Source organism: Papio anubis, chromosome 15, assembly GCF_008728515.1.
Source record: "Papio anubis isolate 15944 chromosome 15, Panubis1.0, whole genome shotgun sequence".
Classification (NCBI taxonomy): Eukaryota; Metazoa; Chordata; class Mammalia; order Primates; family Cercopithecidae; genus Papio; species Papio anubis.
Genome location: NC_044990.1, coordinates 31,234,737 through 31,258,907, shown reverse-complemented (window position 1 = coordinate 31,258,907; position 24,171 = coordinate 31,234,737). Strand labels below are relative to the sequence as shown.

At 41.2% G+C, this 24,171-nt stretch overlaps 1 protein-coding gene across 2 annotated transcripts in view; it reads left to right on the top strand.

The window, feature by feature from the left end:
• The window catches only part of CNMD (chondromodulin), a 36,013-nt gene extending 12,879 nt beyond the window's left edge, over positions 1–23,134 (top strand). The window contains exons 4-7 of one of the 2 annotated variants that reach the window (XM_009191987.4): positions 2,447–2,560; positions 13,682–13,835; positions 17,838–18,004; positions 22,616–23,134. In XM_009191987.4, the coding sequence (XP_009190251.2) occupies positions 2,447–2,560; positions 13,682–13,835; positions 17,838–18,004; positions 22,616–22,828 (648 nt within the window). In that variant the 3' untranslated portion in view covers positions 22,829–23,134. Of the gene's footprint in view, positions 1–2,446; positions 2,561–13,681; positions 13,836–17,837; positions 18,005–22,612 lie in introns of both variants that reach the window. The other variant, XM_003913917.5, reaches the window with a different exon arrangement.
• Positions 23,135–24,171: the final 1,037 nt, after the last annotated feature.

Genomic DNA, 24,171 nt, shown 5'->3' with positions numbered 1-24,171 from the left:
TTCTGGGTGCATGCAGTAGTATACTCTCTGTATTTTTTTTTTTTTTTTTTTAGCTGTAAGCAGCATCAGTGGTGTCTGTGATTTTCCTTGGTGGCTTAAGGTGTGGTTGTTAATGAAGACTTCTGAAGTTTTGCTGGGGACCCAGGGGATTTTTGATACAAGGGAAGGTTTGTGAACCACTGATAAAAAGAAACTTGGGTCCAAAGGTTATTGCAATCATGTTAAAAGCTTTGTTACCTTGAATACCTTTCTCTTTCATATGGTAGTCTTCAACCCTGGCATCAACCCTTTAAATGATAAACACCTGGGGAGTTTTTAAGACTACCATTACCTGGGCCCCAAAGCAAACCAATCAAATGGGAATCTCTGGGAAGGGGCACAGGCATCTGTGTTCTTAAAACCTCCCCAGTGAATTCAAGTGCAGTGAGAGCCAAGCCTCAGCAGTGAGCCTCGGAGTTCCTCCCCTTCTGTAAAGTGGGGATAATGCCCCTGTCTCTCTCTCTGAGTGAGCAGTAGTGCTGGGAGAAATAGGTGAAATGAGTTACATATGTATGCATGATTAATGAAGCCACAAGACAAATAATAAAGAGCTTGAGGAAGAATGAGCCTTGTCTTCTGTGTTCTGCAGTCCTTTACTCACCAGCTTCTGTAGGACTCCTGGCTCTGGGACTGCATAAGGTAGAGCTATCCATGAATCCCCTCCAGCATGACTTACATTTAATTTTCTTCTTCATTGTAAAGGGCTGAATCTTGAGCCAGGATCCCTACATTTTAAGTGTTTTCTTCCCCCATTCCTTGTCACTGGACCTGGTACCATTTCTATATCATCCCAACACTTGCCTCAACTCAACAGAGGACTGATAAGGTTCAGATTTGTGCTAGTATCTCCATTATTATACCATAAAAATTGTAGGCCTTTAATATTATTTTAGGTTCACTACTCCTGAAACTAATAGCAGCAGGGGAGAGTAAACATTCTTGGGACAGAACGTCCTGTTACCCATCATGTCCTCTGTGGGTAGAACCGGGGCTGTGCTGTCAGCCAAGACTGGAGCTTTGAGGTTGATGTTTCCCTTGAGGCAGGTTTTAGGCAGACCAAGAGAAGATATTGTTTATATCTCTCAGGAGACAAAAAAAAAAAAAAAAAAAAAAAATCCGAGTCCTTGGGTAAGGTATAGAAGGAAAGTTCAGGACCAGGCGCTGTAAAAAGTTTTACTGTTTACTCTGGGTTCAGTAATTTAGGAAAATTCTGAATTCATAGAATTAATTAATTTGACCAACATCTTTCGAGAACCTTTGTGGGGTCACCAAAAAAGAAAACAAAAAAGATTCAAATACTGATCTCAAGAAGCTTATAACTAAGTAGGCTATGTATAGTTGAGTAATTATCCCAGCTGAGGAATGAAGAGGGGAGGACTTATGGGAAAGCAGAGGAAAGATAGCTGCTTAGGCCGAGATGTTCAGAGAAGGCTGCATGGAGAAGGTGGCATTTCATCTGAGCTTGTGAATATAGATGGAATAACTAACATACTCTGTCCCAGCTCAAATATCATCCCCTCACTGAGTCACCTCCCCTGAATATGCTGTCTAAATTACCACCTCATCATTCCTGTCTTATTTTTCTTCATAACAGTTATTACCTGACTTTATCTCTGTTTTTGTTTGTTTCTGTTTTTTTGAGACAGAGACTTGTTCTGTCACCCAGGCTGGAGTGCAGTGGCTATCTTGGCTCTCTGCAATCTCTGCCTCCCAGGTTCAAGCGATTCTCCTGCCTCAGCCTCCCAAATAGCTGGAGTTACAGGAGCTCGCTACCACACCCCACTAATTTTTGTATTTTTACAGAGTTTCACCATGGTGACCAGGCTGGTCTCAAACTCCTGACCTCAGGTGATCTGCCCACCTCAGCCTCCCAAAGTTCTGGTGGCATGAGCCACCGTGCCCGGCTGTTTTTGTTTTTTTGTTTTTGTTTTGAGACGGAGTCTGGCTCTGTCGCCCAGGCTGGAGTGTAGTGGCGCGATCTTGGCTCACTGCAAGCTCCACCTCCCGGGTTCACGCCATTCTCCTGCTTCAGCTTCCCGAGTAGCTGCGACCACAGGCGCCCGCCACCTCGCCCAGCTAATTTTTTATTTTTTATTTTTTGCATTTTTAGTAGAGACGGGGTTTCACCGTGTTAGCCAGGATGGTCTTGATCTCCTGACCTCGTGATCCACCTGCCTCGGCCTCCCAGAGTGCTGGGATTACAGGTGTGAGCCACCGCGCCTGGCTGCTCGGCTGTTTTTTATTATTGGTAAATAATGCTAAAAGGTAAGTTCCATCAGGGCAGTTTCATCTCTTTTGTTCATCCCTATCCCCAGCACCCAGAAAAGCATCTGGAACACAGTAGACACTCAATAAATGGAATAAATGAACAAACGGATAGATAGATGGATACACTTTTGTTTCATAGGGCATCACAGGAATTCGTTTTGCTGGAGGAGAGAAGTGCTACATTAAAGCGCAAGTGAAGGCTCGTATTCCTGAGGTGGGCGCCGTGACCAAACAGAGCATCTCCTCCGAACTGGTGGGTACCAACATGCCTGAGACAGTGAGACTGCTAGGCAAACATTGTTCGAAGGCACAACCCTTCCGGTTTTTATTTTTATTTTTATTGAGACAGAGTCTCACTCTGGAATGCAGTGGCGCTTTTGGCTCACTGCATCCGATTCTCCTGTCTCAGCTTTCCAAGTAGCTGGGACTACAGGCACGCCACCACGTCCAACTCACTTGTATTTTTAGTAGATACGGGCTTTCACCATGTTGGCCAGGCTCTTCTTGAACTCCTGGCCTCAAGTGATCTGCCCGCCTCAGCCTCCCAAAGTGCTGGGATTACAGGACTGAGCCACCGCGCCCAGCCTAAAGGCACAACCCTTTTGGTTTCTAGTATCTGGATAGGTTCATGACTAGATCGTAAATTCTATTTCTTCTCTGCCAAAGGAATTTAAACTGTTTTTGTCCTACTGGGGTCAAGGGATTCTTCTCACATGATATAGCATATTTAAACGTTTTGGGAAGCCACATTTTAAAGTGCATAAAGGGGCTGGGTGCTCATATGGCCTTATTTGCCTGCGGTTAGGGAACTATCTGGTCTGTGGTTAAGACTCCACAATAGAGGCAGGCATGGTGGCTCACGCTGGTAATCCCAGCACTTTGGGAGGCTGAGGTTGGCAGTTCATCTGAGGCCAGGAATTTAAGACAAGCCTTGACAACACAGCAAAACCATGTCTCTACTAAAAACACAAAAAATTAGCTGGCCGTGGTGGTGCGTGCCTATAGTCCCAGCTACTCAGGAGGCAGAGGTGGGAGGATCACTTGAGCCCAGGAGATTGAGGCTGCAGGGAGCTAAGATTGCACCACCGTACTCCAGGCTGGGCGTCAGAATGAGACCCTATCTCCCAAAAAAACCACAAAAACACACAAAAAACAAAAAACAAAAAACAAAAACCCAAAAGAGACTCCACAATAAAGACAAAGGACTCCACAAGATAGAGTCTTCATTAAAGGGACCCACGATAGCGAATCACACAGCCTCCACTGGAAAGCAGCCACAGGGCACTCATCCCCCACCCCAATGCCAGCCAGCTTCACTGAGGGTAGTTCTAATTGTTTTGCCCTACATTAAGCTGAGATAGCTCCTCCTACAACTTCTTCCCACTGGTTCAGGTTCAGCCCATTGAAGCTACACAACATATATCCAATTCCTTTTCTATGTGTCAAACCTGTGAGGTTTTAAAACATGTTTCTTTCATTTATTATTAATAACTTGCCTTTGAGCTTGATTTTTTTAAAAATTTACTTTAGGAATTGCATACAGTGTTCTAAAGACACATTTAACAATAATACCTTTCTTTTAATAGTGGTTTAGGGCTTACAAAGTGGTCCCATTGATTATTGTCTTTTATTTGAGTTGTGGCAGGAGAGGGTGGAGAGAAAATGGGCTTTGAAGTCAGAAAGACGTGGATTTACATCCCAGCTCTCATACTCCCTATGGATATTGTCATCTGCAAGCTGGGGGTATGCACACAGAACCCATGGCCCTGAATCTACCTGATGGTTGACAGATGGCTGCTGCTCATTGTTAATTTTATTATGATCATCTTTGATCCTCCCAGTATCCCTGAGAGGAGGTAAAGTAAGTATCAGCTCCCTCAAGGCAAAAGAGGAAAACTATGGGTAAGCAAAGGTGCCTGGAAACTGCCTGATTGTTTGCCCCCATAGGAGCAGCTGCAGACGGTGTCTCAAAACAGAACAAAACAAAAGCTAAAAAACAAACCTGTGAGTTTGTAAAGCTGGCTACCATTCCTCTGTTTTCTCTTTTCTACTGTTTCCCATCCATCCTGTGAGATGTATTCCAGACCTTCCTTGCTCTGGTCATTCTCTCCTGATGGTGTTCCAGCTGGTTCCTTATGAGCTGTGCTGTTCAGAATCAAAGACCATCTTCTCGGTGCGAATATGTTATACTAAGTATAAAAATGGGACCAAGACCTCCTTTGTTCAGACCCTTGAACTTCTCTTATTGCATTACCATTTTTTATAGTCATATCCCTCAGTTTCTGTCATGAAGACTTCAGTGAACTATAATCCTTGCCATTTTCCCTATAAATGGACCCAGAACTTGTTCTCTCCTGCCTTCTACAAGGACCAATTCCCCAACAATGGCTGACCCAAATTTAATCATAAGTTTGCAGTATATTTTCTGGGTTTTTAAATATCTTTTCCCTGATTTTTTTTAAAAAAAGACTTTGTTACTGTAGGAAATTTGAGAGATACATAAAAGTATATATACAGATGGCCAAATAGGAACAGCTCCAGTCTGCAGCTTCTAGCATGATCAACACAGAAGGTGGGTGATTTCTGCATTTCCAACTGAGGTACCTGGCTCATCTCACTGGGAGCGGTTAGACAGTGGGTGCAGCCCACAGAGGGCAAGGCAAAGCAGGGTGGGGCATTACCTCACCCAGGAAGCTCAAGGGGTTGGGGAACTAACTCCTTCCCCTAGCTAAGGGAAGTTGTGAGGGACCATGCCATGAGGAACAGTGCCTTCCGGCCCAGATACTATGCTTTTCCCATGGTCTTTGCAACCTGCAGACCAGGAGATTCCCTTGGGTGCCTACACCACCAGGGCCCTGGGTTTCAACTGGGTGGCCATTTGGGAAGATACCGAGCTAGCTGCAGGAGTTTTTCTTCATACCCCTGTGGGGCCAGGAACGCCAGCATGACAGAGCCATTCACTCCCCTGGAAAGGGGGCTGAAGCCAGGGAGCCAAGTGGTCTACCTCAGTGGATCCCACCCCCATGGAGCCTAGCAAGCTTAGATCCACTGGCTTGAAATTCTTGCTGCCAGCACAGCAGTCTGAAGTCGACCTGGGACACTTGAGCTTGGTGGGAGGAGGGGCGTCCACCATTACTGAAGCTTGAGTAGGCGGTTTTCCCCTCACAGTGTAAACAAAGCTGCCAGAAAGTTCAAACTGGGCGGAGCCCACTGCAGCTTTTCAAAGCCGCTGTAGCCAGACTGCCTCTCTAGATTCCTCCTCTCCCAGCAGGGCATCTCTGAAAGAAAGGCAGAAGCTCCAGTCAGGGGCTTATAGATAAAACTCCCATCTCCCTAGGACAGAGCACCTGGGGGAAGGGGCAGCTATGGGCACAGCTTCAGCAGACTTAAACGTTCCTGCCTGCTGGCTCTGAAGAGAGCAGTGGATCTCCGAGCACAGCACTCAAGCTTGGCTAAGGGACAGACTGCCTCCTCAAGTGGGTCCCTGATCCCCCATGCCTCCTGACTGGGAGACACCTCCCAGCAGGGATTGACAGACACTTCATACAGGAGAGCTCTGGCTGGCATCTGGTGGGAGCCCCTCTGGGACAAAGCTTTCAGAGGAAGGAACAGGCAGGAATTTTTGCTGTTCTGCAGCCTCTGCTGGTGATACCCAGGCATACAGTGTCTGGAGTGGACCTCAGCAAACTCTAGCAGACCTGCAGCAGAGGGGCTTGACTGTTAGAAGGAAAACTAACAAACAGAAAGGAATAGCATCAACATCACCAAAAAGGATATTCACACAGAAACCCCATCTGAAGGTCACCAACATCAAGGAAAAACCAGTGCAAAAAGGCTGAAAATTCCAAAAACTAGAATGCCTCTTCTCCTCCAAAGGATCACAACTCCTCGCCAGCAAGGGAACAAATCTGGACAGAGAATGAGTTTGACAAATTGACAGAAGTAGGCTTCAGAAGGTGGGTAATAACAAACTCCTCTGAGCTAAAGGAGCATGCTCTAACCCAATGCAAGGAAGCCAAGAACCTTGAAAAAAGGTTAGAGGAATTGCTAACTAGAATAACCAGTTTAGAGAAGAAATTAAGTGATCTGATGGAGCTGAAAAACACAGCACGAGAACTTCGTGAACCATACACAAGTATCAATAGCCAAATCCATTAAGCGGAAGAAAGGATATCCAAGATTGAAGATCAACTTAATGAAATACAGCATGAAGACGAGATTAGAGAAAAAAGAATGAAAAGGAATGAACAAAGCCTCCAAGAAATATGGGACTATGTGAAAAGACCAAACCTACGTTTCATTGGTGTACCTGAATGTGACAGGGAGAATGGAACCAAGTTGGGAAACACTCTTCATGATATTATCCAGGAGAACTTCCCCAACCTAGCAAGACAGGCCAACATTCAAATTCAGGAAATACAGAGAACACCACAAAGATACTCCTCGAGAAAAGCAACCCCAAGATACATAATCGTCAGATTCACCAAGGTTGAAATGGAGGAAAAAATGTTAAGAGCAGTCAGAGAGAAAGGTCAAGTTACCCACAAAGGGAGGCCCATCAAACTAACAGCGGATCTCTCGGCAGAAACCCTACAAGCCAGAAGAGAGTGGGGGTCAATATTCAACCTCTTAAAGAAAAGAATTTTCAACCCAGAATTTCATATCCAGCCAAACTAAGCCTCATAAGCAAAGGAGAAATAAAATCCTTTACAGACAAGCTAATGCTGAGAGATTTTGTCACCACCAGGCCTGCCTTACAAGAGCTCCTGAAGGAAGCACTAAATATGGAAAAGAAAAACCAGTACCAGCCACTGCAAAAACATACCAAATTGTAAAGACCATCAACACTATGAAGAAATTGCATCAACTAATGGGCAAAATAACCAGCTAGCATCAGAATGATAGGATCAAATTCACACACAACAATATTAACTTTAAATGTAAATGAGCTAAATCCCACAATTAAAAGACACAGACAGGCAAATTGGATAAAGAGTCCAGACCCATCGGTATGCTGTGTTCAGGAGACCCATCTCACGTGCAAAGACACACATAGGCTCAAAATAAAGGGATGGAGGAATATTTACCAAGCAAATGGAAAGCCAAAAAAAAGCAGGGGTTGCAATCCTAGTCTCTGATAAAACAGACTTTAAACCAACAAAGATCAAAAAAGACAAAGAAGGGCATTACATAATGGTAAAAGGATCAATGCAACGAGAAGAGCTAACTATCCTAAATATATATGCATCCAATATAGGAGCACCCAGATCCATAAAGCAAGTTTCTTAGAGACCTACAAAGAGACTTAGATTCCCACATAATAATAGTGGGAGACTTTAACACCCCACTTTCAATATTAGACAGATCAATGAGACAGAAAATTAACAAGGATATTCAGGACTTGAACTCAGCTCTGGACCAAGCAGACCTAATAGACATGTACAGAACTCTCCACCCCAAATCAACAGAATATACATTCTTCTCAGCACCACATCGCAATTATTCTAAAATTGAACACATAATTGGAAGAAAAGCACTCCTCAGCAAATGCAAAAGAACAGAAATCATAACAGTCTCTCAGACCACAGTACAATCAAATTAGAACTCAGGATTAAGAAGCTTACTCAAAACTGCACAACTACATGGAAATTGAACAACCTGCTCTTGAATGACTACTGGGTAAATAACGAAATAAAGGCAGAAAGAAAGATGTTCTTTGAAATCAATGAGAACAAAAACACAATGTACTAGAATCTCTGGGACACACCTCAAGCAGTGTTGAGAGGGAAATTTATAGCAGTAAATGCCCAAAGGAGAAAGCAGGAAAGATCTAAAATCGACACCCTAACATCACAATTAAAAAGAACTAGAGAAGCAAGAGCAAACAAATTCAAAAACTAGCAGATGACAAGAAATAACTAAGATCAGAGCAGAACTGAAGGAGATAGAGATATGAAAAACCCTTCCAAAAATCATTGAATCCAGGAGCTGGTTTTTTGAAAAGATTAACAAAATAGACCACTAGCCAGACTAATAAAGAAGAAAAGAGAGAAGAATCAAATAGACACAATAAAAAATGATAAGAGGGATATCACCACTGATCCCACAGAAATACAAAGTACCATACTATAAACACCTCTAGACAAATAAACTAGAAAATTTAGAAGAAATGGGCAAATTCCTGGACACATACACCCTCCCAAGACTAAACCAGGAAGAAGTCGAATAACAAGGTCTGAAACTGAGGCAGTAATTAATAGCCTACCAACCAAAAAAAGTCCAGGACCAGACATATTCACAGCCAAATTCTACCAGAGGTACAAAGAGGAGCTGGTACCATTCCTTCTGAAACTATTCCAAACAATACAAAAAGAGGGACTCCATCCTAACTCATTTTATGAGACCAGCATCATTCTGATACTAAAACCTGGCAGAGACACAACAAAAAAAGAAAATTTCAGGCCAATATCCCTGATGAACATCAATGCAAAAATCCTCAATAAAATACTGGCAAACTGAATCCAGCAGCATATCAAAAAGCTTATCCACAATGATCAAGTTGGCTTCATCCCTGGGATGCAAGGGTGGTTCAACATACACAAATCAATCAACATAATCCATCACCTAAACAGTACCAATGACAAAAACCACATGATTATCTCAATAGATGCAGAAAAGGTCTTCAATAAAATTTAACACTGCTTCATGCTAAAAGCCTTCAATAAACTAGGTATTGATGGTATCTCAAAATAATAAGAGCTATTTATGACAAACCCACAGCCAATATCATAGTGAATGGGCAAAAACTGGAAGCATTCACTTTGAAAACCAGCACAAGATAAGGATGCCCTCTCTCACCACTCCTATTCAACATAGTGTTGGAAGTTCTGGCCAGGGCAATCAGGCAAGAGAAAGAAATAAAGGGTATTCTAATAGGAGGAGAGGAAGTCGAATTGTCTCATTTTGCAGATTACATGATTGTATATTTAGAAAACTCCATCGCCTCAGCACAAAATCTCTTTAAGCTGATAAGCAACTTCAGCAAAGTCTCAGGATACAAAATCAATGTGCAAAAATCACAGGCATTCCTATACACCAATAATAGAGAGCCAAATCATGACTGAACTCTCATTCACGATTGCTACAAAGAGAATAAAATGCCTAGGAATACAACTCACAAGGGATGTGAAGGACCTCTTCAAGAACTACAAACCACTGCTCAAGGAAATAAGAGAGGACACAAACAAATGGAAAAACATTCCACGCTCATGGATAGGAAGAATCAATGTTGTGAAAATGGCCATATTGCCCAAAGTAATTTATAGATTCAATGCTATCCCCATCAAGCTACTACTGACTTTCTTCACAGAATTAGAAAAAACTACTTTAAATTTCATATGGAACTGAAAAAGAGCCCGTATAGCCAAGACAATCATAAGCAAAAAGAACAAAGCTGGAGGCATCATGCTACCTGACTTCAAACTATACTACAAGGCTATAGTAACCAAAACAGCATGGTACTGGTACCAAAACAGATATATGGACCAATGGAACAGAACAGAGGCCTCAGATGCCAAACATCTACAACCATCAGATCTTTGACAAACCTGACAAAAACAAGCAATGGGGAAAGGATTCCCTATTTAATAAACGGTCTTGGGAAAACTGGCTAGCCATATGCAGAAAACTGAAACTGGGCCCCTTGCTTACACCTTGTACAAAAATTAACTCAAGATGGATTAAAGACTTAAATGTAAGTCCTAAAATCATAAAAACCCTAGAAGAAAACCTAGGCAATACCATTCAGGACATAGGCATGGGCAGAGACTTCATGACTAAAATACCAAAAGCAATAGCAACAAAAGCCAAAATTGACAAATGGGATCTAATTAAATTAAAGAACTTCTGCATAGCAAAAGAAACTATCATCAAAGTCAACAGCCAACCTACAGAATAGGAGAACAAATTTTTGCAATCTATCCATCTGACAAAGGGCTAATATCCAGAATCTACAAGGAACTTAAATTCACAAGAAAGAAACAACCCCATCAAAAAGTGGGTGAAGGATATGAACAGACACTTCTCAAAAGAAGACATTTATGTGGCCAACAAACATATGAAAACAAGTTCATAATCACTGGTCATTACAGAAATGCAAATCAAAACCACAATGAGATACCATCTCATGCCAGTTAGAATGGCAACCATTAAAAAATCAGGAAACAACAGATGCTGGAGAGGATGTGGAGGAATAGGAATGCTTTTACACTGTTGATGGGACTGTAAATTAGTTTAACCATTGTGGAAGACAGTCTGGTGATTCCTCAAAGATCTAGAACCAGAAATACCATTTGACCCAGCAATCCCACCACTAGGTATATACCCAAAGGATTATAAATCATTCTACTATAAAGACACATGCATACGTATGCTTACTGCAGCACTACTCACAATAGCAAAGACTTGGAACCAACCCAAATGCCCATCAATGATAGACTGGATAAAGAAAATGTGGCACATGTATACCATGGAATACTATGCAGCCATAAAAACGATGAGTTCATCGGATTTGCAGGGACACGGATGAAGCTGGAAACCATCATTCTCAGCGAAGTAACACAGGAACAGAAAACCAAACGCCGCATGTTCTCACTCATAAGTAGGAGTTGAATAATGAGAACACATGGACACAGGGCGGGGAACATCACACACCGGGGCCTATCAGGGAGTGGGGTGCTAGGGGAGGAATAGCATTAGGAGAAATATCTAATGTAGATGATGAGTTGATGGGTTCAGCAAACCACCATGGCATGTGTATACCTACGTAACAAACCTGCACATTCTGCGTATGTATCCCAGAATTTAAAGTACAATTTAAAAATTAAAACAGTTGAACTCATGGAGAGAGAGAGCAGAAGGATGATCACCAGAGGCTGGAATGGTTGGGGGAAGGGAGGATGGTAATGGGCACAAAAAGTAGTTATAAAGAACAAAAAATAGAAAAACTAAATAAGACCTAGTATTTGCTAGCACAGCAGGGAGACTGTAGTAAAAAATAATTGTACATTAAAAAAAGACTAAGAGTATAACTGAATTGATTGAAACAAAGAATAAATGCTTGCAGTAATTACCCTCATGTGGTAATTATGCATTGCATGCTGGTATCAAAATATCTTAGGTAACCCATAAGTATATATCTACTATAGATCCACAAAAATTAAAAATAAAAAAAGAAAATAGGTGTAAGAATCTTAACTAAAATATGAGTAAAAGGAATATAGCAATATGTTGAATAAGTAACATGTCATGACAAGGTAAGGTTTATTTCAGGGCTGTACAAATGGTTCAATACTGGGACATCTTAGGGAAAAAAAGTATAGATAATAAAATTACATACAATTATATAATTCACAAAAAGCTAATGCTAATGTTTTGGTGAATTTTCTCCGTTGTGTGTGTGTGAGAGAGAAAGTGATAGTCTTTCCATAAGTGAAATTATACTGTTGTATGGCTTATTATTGTCATAACTTTAGTTCTTCTAAAATGTAGATTATAATGGACATAATGCTTTATCACATGATTATAATTTTAAAAGTCTTTTATTCTTAAATACTTTAGGTATCTTCAATTTTTCATTAGTTTAAATAATAACAACAAAAATTACTATTTTTAAATAACATCATTTACCATGGTAAATAAATTCTCCATGATGGTGAATGCTTTTATATTTAAATCTTTGTCTGCATCTGATTCTTAGGCCAAAGAGGTAGATTATTTGTCGTGTGTTTCAGTTGTTTATGTCATGCATAATGGATCCTCTAGTGGACAGAAACAAATTCAGACAATACATTTGTGTGAATTAGGAATATATTTGGCTGTCAGTAGTAGAAAACTACCCTTAGAATAACTTACACAAACTGGGATCTGTTTTTCTCCACAGTAAGCAATGCGGAGGCAAGTGGCTGCAGGCATTGGCTCAGTGGCCAGCATTTCTGTGATTTTAAAAAATCTTGCCTTCCAGCTCCAATCGGTTGCCACTGCTCAACCTCTTCCTAACTTCCTTAGTTGGCATTCAAGTAAAAATGTCAGGAAAAAAGAGGTTGAGCAATGCCAACCACGACTTCCCTTTAATCAGGAAAAGCAGAAGGCCTCCCAGGCCCTCAGCATACTCTGGATCTCGCTGGCTAGCACTGGTCACCCAGGCATCCCAGATTGCTGGAGAACTAGAGAAAGCAAGTGTCTCTCCTGGGGCTGGGCTCACTGCTGCTTCCAATAAAAGGACTATGTTACAAGGCAGGTGAGGGAGGAAGGAGATTGGGTAGGCAACCGAAAAGTACATACTTCAAGATTTATTTAACATTCTTAGCGTGGAGGATGCATCTATATGCATTATCCCAATCACCCCACTCTTCCCCACACACTTTAGACTAAGATGGGGTAGATTTATGTACCACTTGCTTTCATAAATTTTTCATCAGTTTTGTATAACTTTAAAAAGCTACAGTACTCAAAGAGCATTCGTTTCCTGGATGCAGCCATTTAATTTAAGGTAAATAACTGGATTACCTGACTGTTAGCTTCCTCCAATAACTTTAAGTTGTTTTAATGCAGCCATAAGCCTGAGGGAGGAAGCATAAATGAAGTACCGCTTTTAGCTAAAAATTAGGAGAAAACATTTTAATTTCTCCAAGCTATTGCAAACTAATAAATACATGAAAGGAACAACCTGGCAAGATAAATTTGTCTCCTGGGTTATCAAACCATTCTCAGCATCTCACTGTGGAAGAAAATCCAAGGTTTAACTTTGAAATCTCAGTGGTGTGCTTGATGCAAGGAACATCTGAAATATGTGTTGTTACAGCTGGGAAATGGAGAAATGGTTTATGTTAAATAATACTTTGAACCGAAGACATTAAAGAGGCAATCACTTGCTTTTTCCATTGTTGTTCAGAAGCTGCAGAACAAAACCCCACAAGATTTTCACTTCAAATGAAGGCTTCCTCTATCCTTTGTAGGATTCCAGGGTTCGTTCAATTGCTTTTCCTCAAAAACATCTTTGATCAAAAACATCAGATTAACCTAAATCTCAAAGTTGGTATCAAGTAATTTTCACTTCAACTCAGGGCACTTATGTTCACATGGTACAGCTATCCAGAGTCAGGGCAACAGGAGGAGGCGTGCTGAATATTGTGAAAAGAGCTACAAAGAGAAGAGATTAGAACCGTAAAGTGCACGACTGTACACACGCACACTCGCACTCGGAATTCTCATTAATTTTTTATAAGGCAAAATAACCTTTTAGCAACACGTGACTCTTAATATGCAGCATGTTTCACTGTCCTCTTTGCTCAAATGCAATCGTTTTTACTTTCAGGAAGGCAAGATCATGCCAGTCAAATATGAAGAAAATTCTCTTATCTGGGTGGCTGTAGATCAGCCTGTGAAGGACAACAGCTTCTTGAGTTCTAAGGTCTTAGAACTCTGCGGCGACCTTCCTATTTTCTGGCTTAAACCAACCTATCCAAAAGGTAACATTTTAAATTATCTTAATGCTGTTTACAACTCTCCCTGTTCATGCATGTGAGGTTCCTCCAAGCCCCTCCACAGGCCTGAGCATGTAACAAGGAGGATAAATCAGGATGCATGTGGCAGTGTCTCAGTAATTAGCATGAGAGATGAAAGCAGGAAAATAGCCCATGACTATTGTAGGGAAGGGAGGGAGCAGTGGGGTTAACAGGAGGCAGATTGGGAAGACAACGCCAAGGCATTACCTGCAGCTTTTGTTTATGACACTCTCACTTCTTTCTGCTCTGCCCCTTAATCTCAGTTGTTTGCACCTTCCAATTTTACATTTTTTTATGTCTAAGGCATAGAATCAAGGGACTAAGAAACTGTCATACTGCCGAGTCTTTATTGTGTTCAAACCTAGAATTATGGGACAGCCAAAAGCTGCTGTGGGTATTGGCTGAGATTCCTCAAATTCAGAGCTTGAATATTAGCTTCCAAGTCCAGTGAAAATAAATGCAGACTCCCTGGAGTTCACAGCTAGGCTGGAGCATATCTTTGAGCTATTTCTGGGTGATGAAGGGCAGGTGAGCTCGGTGGACCTCGCTCTGCCTCCTGAGTTTCTCCTGTCCCCCGAGTTCTCTCACTATTTCTACTGCAGTCACCACACTGGCCTCCCAGAGGCCTATTTTGTAGCTCTGGTTCAAGTGTGGGAAAAAAAGGCCTTTCTCCTAGCACAGCTGAGATAGGCTAATGTTTTCTGAAAGATTTTATGGAACACTAGCAGACAGCAGCATGGAAATAAAGAAAATATAGGCCTTTAAAAGCACTAAGCTTGGTGGGCACGCAGTGAAAAGACTGGGCAGTTAGTGTTTAATAGGTACAGTTTCATGTTTTGCAAGATGAAACATGTTCTAGATGGTGATGATTGCAGAGCAATGTGAATGTGCTTCATGCCACTGAACTGTACACTTAAAAATGGTTAACGTGGTAAATTTCATTATGTATATTTTACCATTTTTAAAAGTACCCACCAGGCTTAGGAAGTACAGGTCGCTGATTCTGCCATGACTAACTTATTCTTATGGTTCACAAGTCCCATTCTGTCCCAAAGCTGGAGAAGATGGCTCCTCTCTAGCCTGGGTGAGGCAAATAGGATTCAGTGACAAGCCACTGGCAGTAACTGCCCGGCACAGTGGGCTGGGAAGGAGCTCGAGACCATATGCAGGCTCAGTAAGAAAGAATTCCAAACTCAGTCAACACGGGCTGGCTGGCTGAAGCAGGCAGGAGAGGGGCTGCCAAATGGGCTGTGCTGTTGCCATTCCTGCTCTTGCTCCTGTGGGTGGTCACAACTCACAGTTCTATGATGGCTTGCCAAGTTCTGGCTTTCTGTTCCACACCTGCCGCCACCTGGGTGGGCCTTCTTACTTTCCATCGCCCAGGAACTCCCACCTTCTCCAGTTGAGGACGAGAGTCTGCAGTGCGCTACCAGTTAGGGCTCTCCCTGATCACACTGAGGACAAGCCTCTTACCCAGAGAGTTCATTCACTCATTTGACAGACATTCATGAGGGCCTAGTATGTGCCATATACTTGTCATAGGTACTTGAGGTGCATCCGTGAATAGAATAGACAAGAACCCATGCCCTCAAGGAGTTTTGCATTGTAGCAAGGGGAGACAGCAAATAAACACTAAATTAAAATAAGAAAATTGTATAATATGATACAAGGTGCTATGGAAAACACCAGTGCAGGGCCATGGGGTGGGCATTGGCGATCAGAACACAGCATTATCGGCAATGCTAAGACAACTGGTATGATGAGTAATTTCTCACTTGGGGAAAGAGCTTCTTCCCTACACATTCAAGATGTGGTTTGGTCCCTCCTAGCCCAATAGCATGAACACATTTTAAGTATTCAATCACCACAACATCCATACAAGAATCACACATATTATGTACACAAGAAAAGTGGAAAACACCTCAATGCCCCCAGATTAGAAAGGTAAATGTTGATATATCCATAAAATGGAATATCATAGATATGAAAAATGGATTCCCCCATCTCTCATAAGTACAGTTATATTTTACAATACAATCAAGAAACTAAGTCCCCCTCTGATGATGCCAGGCTTCCTACCACCTAATTCTAATAAAAGCACCACACTCCAGGGTCCAGTGGCCCATGTCCTTGGATCTTGAAGCCAGCAGGTCATCAGTGTCACACAGCTGTATTATCAGAGACACTGGGAATGACAGCTGGACAAAAGTCAGAAGGGAAGGGGGAGAGCTGACGCCTGCTGAGCTCTATGTGTCAGGCATGACACTAGAGCATTACGCTTTGTCCTCATTTAATCTTCGCCAACAACTGTGGGGGTAACTACTCGTTCCCATTTTATAGATGAAGAAACTAAGGTTCACAGAGGTAAGTAATTTGCCTAAGGTCATTTAGTTAGTTAAATGAAGCAGAACTGTGATCAAATCCAGGTCTCACTTGTGCCTCTCCAACCATGCTATCTGTGGAAGCTACCAATGGCTTTAAAGCACATCTGAGTTCTCCTAAATAACAAAGCATGATATAATCCTCATCACCTAATAGTTCAGTGCTTATTATATGCAACACACTGTGCTTAAACCTTTAGACAGATTCTCATTAACCCTATCACTACCCTATGAATTAGATACTATTATTATCCCCATTTTACAGATAACGAAACTGGGTCTCAGAGAGACACCAAAATCCAAGCTGTGTGGTACTTTCTACATTTTTTTGAGATGGAGTTTCACTCTTGTCACCCAGGCTTGAGAGCAATGGCACAATCTTGGCTCACTGCAGCCTCTGCCACCCGGGTTCAAGTGATTCTCCTGTCTCAGCCTCCCGAGTAGCTGGGATTACAGGTGCCTGCCACTGCGCCCGGCTAATTACTGTATTTTTAGTAGAGATGGAGTTTCACCATGTTGACTAGGCTGGTCTCGAACTCCTGACCTCAGGTGATCCGCCCGCCTCAGCCTCCCAAAGTGCAGTGAGCTACTGCTCCTGGCCTGTATTTTTTGTTAATTGGCAGCCATCAGCCCCGCTGCAGGACCCATGAGGCTGTGTGGTAAACTAGACCCAGGGTGTTCACGCTGGGCACCTAGCTATGCCAACCATTCTGTGATCTTGGCCAAGTCACTTGGCCTTTCTGAGGCTTGATACCCTCATATATAAAAGCATTTGCTTTTTCTATCCCATAGGATTTTTAAAAAGCATAAGCCAAGATATTTCCCTTGCAAACTGTAAAGCTTTATACTGATATAGTCAATCCATTCGGAATACTTAGGGCTACAATTAACGGAATATTTGATCAACAGTGGTTTCAACAAATACAGGTTTATTTTTTTCATATAGCCAGAAGTCTAGAGAGAGGAGGTTTTTGACACTACCTGCTACTCAATGATACCATCAAGTCTCTTCCCAGTTACCATTTTACTACCTGTAGCATGCTGGCTTATGATGCCTATCACTTCACAGTCACAAGTTGACTCTTATAACTCCAGATATCACATCTGTGTTCAAGAAAGGAAAAACAAGACAGAGAAGCCTGTCTGTCCCCTTTTACCGAGAAAGCAAAAGGCTTCCCAGAAACTGCACTAGCATATTCTGCTGATGTCTCCCTGGTCAGATATGTCTCACCTGGCCACTTCTAATTGCAAAGGAAGCTGGGGAAATGAGTGGTGTTTTACTTTCTCAGCCCCAGTAGTGAAGGCAGACCAAAAGAAAGGGGGGAGGTGGTGTTGAGGTTTGCCAGGCCATCTTACAATGTCGTCCTCAATTAGTATTACAAAACCAAATTCAGATTATCTGTATGTTTAACTATTAGCCCAAGACTCTAAAACATGCTTTATTATTACAAACATCAGTACAAAAATTTTAAACCATCTGGTTATGCACAAACTTTGATATCCTTATGTTTTTCACCCTGATAAACACAGATCTAATTTCCTTAATTATTCAAATAAAGGGATTAACTTACGGAAATTTTTGCAGAAATCCAGAGGGAAAGAAGAGAAGTGGTAAGAAAAATTGTTCCAACTACCACTAAAAGACCACGCAATGGACCACAGGGCAACCCAGGCGCTGGAAGACTGAATAATGAAACCAGACCCAGCATTCAAGAGGACTCACAAGCCTTCAATCCCGATAATCCTTATCACGTGCGTTCTGGTGCTTTATGACATGATTAGACAAATGCATTAAATATAGTGCCAAGGCCAGGTGCGGTGGCTTACACCTGTAATCCTAGCACTTTGGGAGGCAGAGGTGGGCGGATCACAAGGTCAGGAGTTCGAGGCCAGCCTGGCCAACATGGTGAAACCCTGTCTCTACTAAAAATACAAAAAATTAGCCAGGCATGGTGGCACACGCCTGTAATCTCAGCTACTCCGGAGGCTGAGGCAGGAGAATCGCTCGAACCCAGGAGGCGGAGGTTGCAGTGAGCCGAGATCGGGCCACTGCACTCCAGCCTGGGTGACAGGGCGAAACTCCGTCTCAAAAAAAAAATAGTGCCGAAATGGTGTTTGTACATGAGGTTTCAAACGAGCATTTAGGTATTCAACTTAGACTTTTATTCAATTATTTTAAAAATACATTTTCATTTGTTGCAAAGTTTTTTTTTTTGTTGTTGTTGTTTCACTGCAACCTCCGCCTCCCAGGTTCAAGAGGTTCTCCTGCCTCAGACTCCCAAGTAGCTGGGATTACAGGGGCCCACCACCATGCCTGGCTAATTTTTTGTATTTTTCTTTTTTGGTAGAGACAGGGTTTCACCATGTTGGGCAGGCTGTTCTCGAACTCTTGACCTCAGGTGATCCACCTGCCTCGGCCTCCCAAGGTGTTGTTGGGATTACAGGCGTGAGCCACTGCGCCCAGCCTGTTGTAAGGCTTGTAATTAAGGGTAAGAACACTTAAGCATTACCTCTGTAGTGTAAAATCCTGATTGGCTGGTAACCCTTATTCAGTTGTTTTCTGTGCTCTCTTTTTTGAGTCACAGGCAAATTCATGAAAACAAATTCATATGAGAAATTTGATTATTTGAAAATGTTTCCTAGAGTGCTCCCTGGAGGAAACATATGGAAGTATTCTCCTTCCCCCTTTATACCCACTTTATTCATTCATTCAACAGACAGTCATTTAGGCACCTGCTCTTTCCCAGGCTCTGTGCACAGTCAGTCAGGAGAACCTTCTGCCCTCAGGGGCTCTCAGTCCAGTTAGAGGATAGACCCACAGTTAGATGTAAAACGCTTTACGCTGAAACACTAAAAAGTGATGTTTGTGAGGATGACACAAAGGTGCTAAAAACTCAAATCTTCCATAAAGTATTTACCATTATACTTTTCAGGGAGTGAAAAAGTAGAATAAGTATTTATTTGTAGCTAGCTTTTAAAATAAAAAATACGGGTTGGGCGCGGTGGCTCACACCTGTAATCCCAACACTTTGGGAGGCCGAGGTGGGCAGTTCACCTGAGGTGAGGAGTTCAAGACCAGCCTGGCCAACATGGTGAAACCTCATCTCTATTAAAAATACAAAAAATTAGCCAGCACAGTGTCGCGCACCTGTAGTCCCAGCTACTCGGGAGGTTAAGGTAGGAGAATTGCTTGAACCCAGGACACTGAGGTTGCAGTGAGCCAAGATTGCGCCACTGCACTCCAGTGTGGGTGACAGAGCGAGACTTCAACTAAAAACTAAATAAAATTTTAAAATACATGCAGAAATTTTTTAAAAAACAGTACAAAAGATATATTATGAAGTGTTTTCCTTCCACCCAAGACACCCTCCCCAAAGCAACCTATTAACAATGACTTATTTGTCCAGTGTCTTTGCTTAAGTACACACAAAGCACACACACTTTTAACACAAAAAAAGTTTTAACACAAAACTTTTATACCTTGCTCTCTTTCCAGTTACAGTATTTTGGAGACTGTTTTCCTACATAGTACCTCATTCATTTAATGACTACTATTCATTTAATAGTAATTCATTGTATACATAAATGTACAGAAATTTAGTTATGCTTTCATGACTATAAATTATTTCCGTCTTTTGCTGTTTGCAAATACTGCTACAGGATACAATCTTGTATATGACTTACAGGATTTGTACAGGATTATCAACAATAAATCAAGGTAATGCAGGTGGAGCTCTTAGCACAGGGCTTGGGACACACAGGTGAGCAGTAACTTTCTCAATGTTAGCTATTAGTATTGTGCCGCTTTGTACACACACGGAAGTCTATGTTTAGCATAAATACTGAAGCATGAGTCTGCTGCACTGAAGTAGATTTACATTTTAATGGAGGATACCAAATTGCCTTTCAAGAAATTACATCAGCTATATGTCTGCAAACAGTAATGGAAGGACCCACTTATTATCAAACTTAAAAAAAAAACTTTCACCAATCTCTTGGGTGTAAATTTTATCTCCTGGTTGTTTATCCTGCTTGTCTTTAATTATGCGTAAGGGTAAGCATCTTTTCATATACTAAGTCACCTGCACGTTTTTCTATGTAGCCTATTCAGTCCAACACTATTTCAGGTGTTGCCAATATATTTCCTAGTTTATCATTTTAAAAATATTTTAGAAAACCTTGGAGCAAAAAGTATTTTCTAAATAACCAAAGGCTTATCATAAAATTCAGGACACCATAATACTACCTTAGCTTGAAGAAGAAAAAAAAAAAGAATCTGAATAGATGAACAAAATTTAATATTGTTTATTCCCTGGGGAGCTGGGCTGGCTGAATCTGGCTCAAGGGGTGAGGGCATCAGTCCCTTTACAGATGGGCAGGATGTGACTTTGCCTTGGATCCAGTCTTGAGTGACCTGTATCCCTTGAAAAACTCCAATTATATCAATTTTTTCCTTTATTATATGTTGGACTTTAAGCAGAAATGTTTTCAAAGCATTTATCTCCATGATCTCAGTCCTTCAGTTATTCCTTTAAAAAAATGTATCTTAGGGTAACAACATGAGATTTCCTCCCAACCTTTCAATCCTAAAACTTTGTCAGACCCTCAGATAGGGAAGTGCCTCAACCGACAGGCCTTTTAACTCTCCCTGCCCCATAATTAATAAATGAGGTTGTTGTCTTTTTGCTGTCCCAGATTAACCTATTCAAGAAATAAGGAAAAGAACAGAGAGAGTCTGATGAATTAAAAAACGAATGCTTTAAGAGTAAGATAATAAATATTTTGATGACATAATTTGAATATAGGTTGTATCAGATCATGTTAATTTTGTGATAATGGCAATCTGGTTGTAAATTTAGGAAAACATCCTTATTTTGGGGGGCACATTCTAATTATTTATGGATGAAATGTCACAATTCCTCCAATTCTCTTTAAACTCACTTCAGAATTCACTTTAAAATACTAGTTTTGTTTTGATGGACATTATTTCCTTATCTTTTGCTGTTGCAGGAAGGGGAAAAGTAAATTTGACAATAGGTTAGCAATTGTCCAATCTAGATGAGTCTACTGGTGTTCAATATATTTTTTTTCCTGTACTCTCCAGTATGTTTGAAATTTTTTTTTTTTTCCAAGACAGTTTCACTCTTGTTATCCAGGCTGGAGTGCAATGGCACAATCTCACTTCAACTTCCGCCTCCTGTTTCAGAAGATTCTCCTACCTCAGCCTCCTGAGTAGCTGGAATTACAGGTGTCCACCAACCACGCCTGGCTAATTTTTTTGTATTTTTTAGTAGAGATGGGGTTGGTTTCACCATGTTGGCCAGGCTGGTCTCAAACTCCTGACCTCAGGTGATCTACCTGCCTCAGCCTCCCAAAGTGCTGGGATTGCAGGCGTGAGCCACTGTGCCTGGCTGAAATTTTTAATAACTTCCTCCCCATCCCAAATTATGATTAAAGACTTTTTGTTTCAACACCAGAATCAGCTAACTTTAGGAAAGAGGCTTAAATTGAATCAAGAATTTTAAGATAAGGGCTTCTTGGGAATGTACTTCAATACTATATTAAAAATAATGCAGAATCTCTACCCTTAGAAGTCCCCTAAAAGGAAAACCAGATATGTAAACTGGGCAGGGTTAGAGGGATGGGAGTTCCTTCCAGTTCTGTAATCTCACCAGCAGTGAAGATGGAGATTTTTACTTCAATATAATCTTGTGTTTATATAACTATACTTACATAAAAAACTAGAAGGTAAAGTTTAAGGTCTTGAATTTTACATGTTTTTGTGGAGTCTTTTCCTGAGACCCCTTTGTCCCTATAGAGATAACATCCCCATTCTGTTACTGAAATGAAAGCAGGAGAAACTAAATGACTTGACAGTGTTCTCAGAGCCAGCGTAACTGGAACTGAAATCTGTCTTTAGCCTAGATTGATGAGTTTCAAAATGTGCTTCTAAAGAGCCTGGAAGCCATTACTGCAAGAAGTCACAAGCATTCAACTGACTTAGAATTAGCAGTGGCAGAAATGCTACTTTTTATCATAATGCTTCCTTTCTTGCTTTCCTACTTAAAACAAGCTGAGTTACTGAGTGGTAACCATGGTTCATTAAAGGCATGGAGAAACTCCAAGATATCATTTTAAAAGACAAAACAACTTTCTAGTCAGTGACAGGTGAGATAGGTGTAGATTCCTTGGTGTCAAAAGGAATTATGAATGACAGCAGGTAAACAAGATCAAAACTCTTTACAGCAGATTACAGTATCTCGTAGTAGTGAAAAATTCAGAATCTTATTTAAAAATAACATGCATGCTATGACCTTCTCATTATGCAGTTATCACAAATAATTATCTTTTATTTCACAGCAGCAGGAAGGGGAAAGCATGACATTCGACCCTAGACTGGATCACGAAGGAATCTGTTGTATAGAATGTAGGCGGAGCTACACCCACTGCCAGAAGATCTGTGAACCCCTGGGGGGCTATTACCCATGGCCTTATAATTATCAAGGTTGCCGTTCGGCCTGCAGAGTCATCATGCCTTGTAGCTGGTGGGTGGCCCGCATCTTGGGCATGGTGTGAAATCACTTCATGTATCATGTGCTGTAAAATAAGAACTAGCTGAAGAGACAACCAAAGAAGCATAAGGCATGCTGATGCTGATGGGACCACAAAATATTTTTACACTCTGAGCGGTTATTCTTGACACTCTTAACAGAATTTTTTTCCAGAACTTTAGTATGTGCAAATGTACTGAAAGGGTAGTTCAAGTCTAAAATGCCATAACCCCTTTATTATTTGTCATTTTTTGCTTTGCTTTGCCATAAGTCTTCCCTTGCTTATATCTTCCAAAGCTATTTTGAAATAAACATTAAAATTTACAATTTGTCAAAAATCTCAATCGTACACTTGAGCTCCTTTTAATTAAGTCATGATGAAAATAAGTTTGTTGTTTGTACAGAATTCCTCAATTGTTCTTAATCTTTTTTGCTCTTCCTCTTGTAAACGTGCCCCCAGAATTCCCAGATAAAAACACATAAAAAGGAAAGGATATATAATGGAATCTATCTAAAAGTGAACATTTTTAGCCTCAATGTGGAAGCTCATGGGGAATTATTTGAGTGCACTGGCATGTGACCTATGTTAAGAGTCACCTCCAGGAAAAGAGCACTAGGATAAAGAAAAATGCAGTCGAAGATAAATCAGACTTGTGGGGAGGAAGGACTTTATTGACATTCTGAAAAGGTGGTCTTCACACCTTTCTCAATCTGTTTTCAATAAGTGGTCACTGGGCATGAAGCAGCATAATGATTTTTACCTTTGTAGTACAAATCAGACTGCGGCTGTAGTCCAATTACCAATAAGTTACTCTCCTAGTAACAGGGCTGACAGTGTTGCTTGGCAGATACAGCTGAGGAGGAATAGCTTATTTATGTATAATGACATAAAGAAAGTCTCTCAGGAACAAGGACTGCCTTTAGAAATTGAAATATTAGATCAAGAAGATGAGCAGGTGTATTTTTGACATTTCAGTTTTGCATCCCACAGTTTGAGAGATAAACAAATTTTCTAAGGAAAATAAAAGTAAGTTTTCCAAAACACAAGATTCTGAGATGACAGAAAGGTCTTGATGCCATGATCTCACTACACACTCATATTCAGAATACACCTTATTACTGTGTATTCCACAGTAAATCCCTAATACTGGTGTTTTCCAATTAAAGTCTATAATGATACAATTTTAAAAACCTGGTTTTCAGGTGAACACTCAGATCCCTCCATTTAATGAAATACCCAGCAAGCCTAGGTCTCTGGAGAAAAGAGACGAAGGAAAGACACTGCAATGACATGTAATGGTCACACTGTTCTCAGGAAGCAGCTACTTCCTACAGCTACGAATTTAACATGTTTAGTCTTTAAAACTG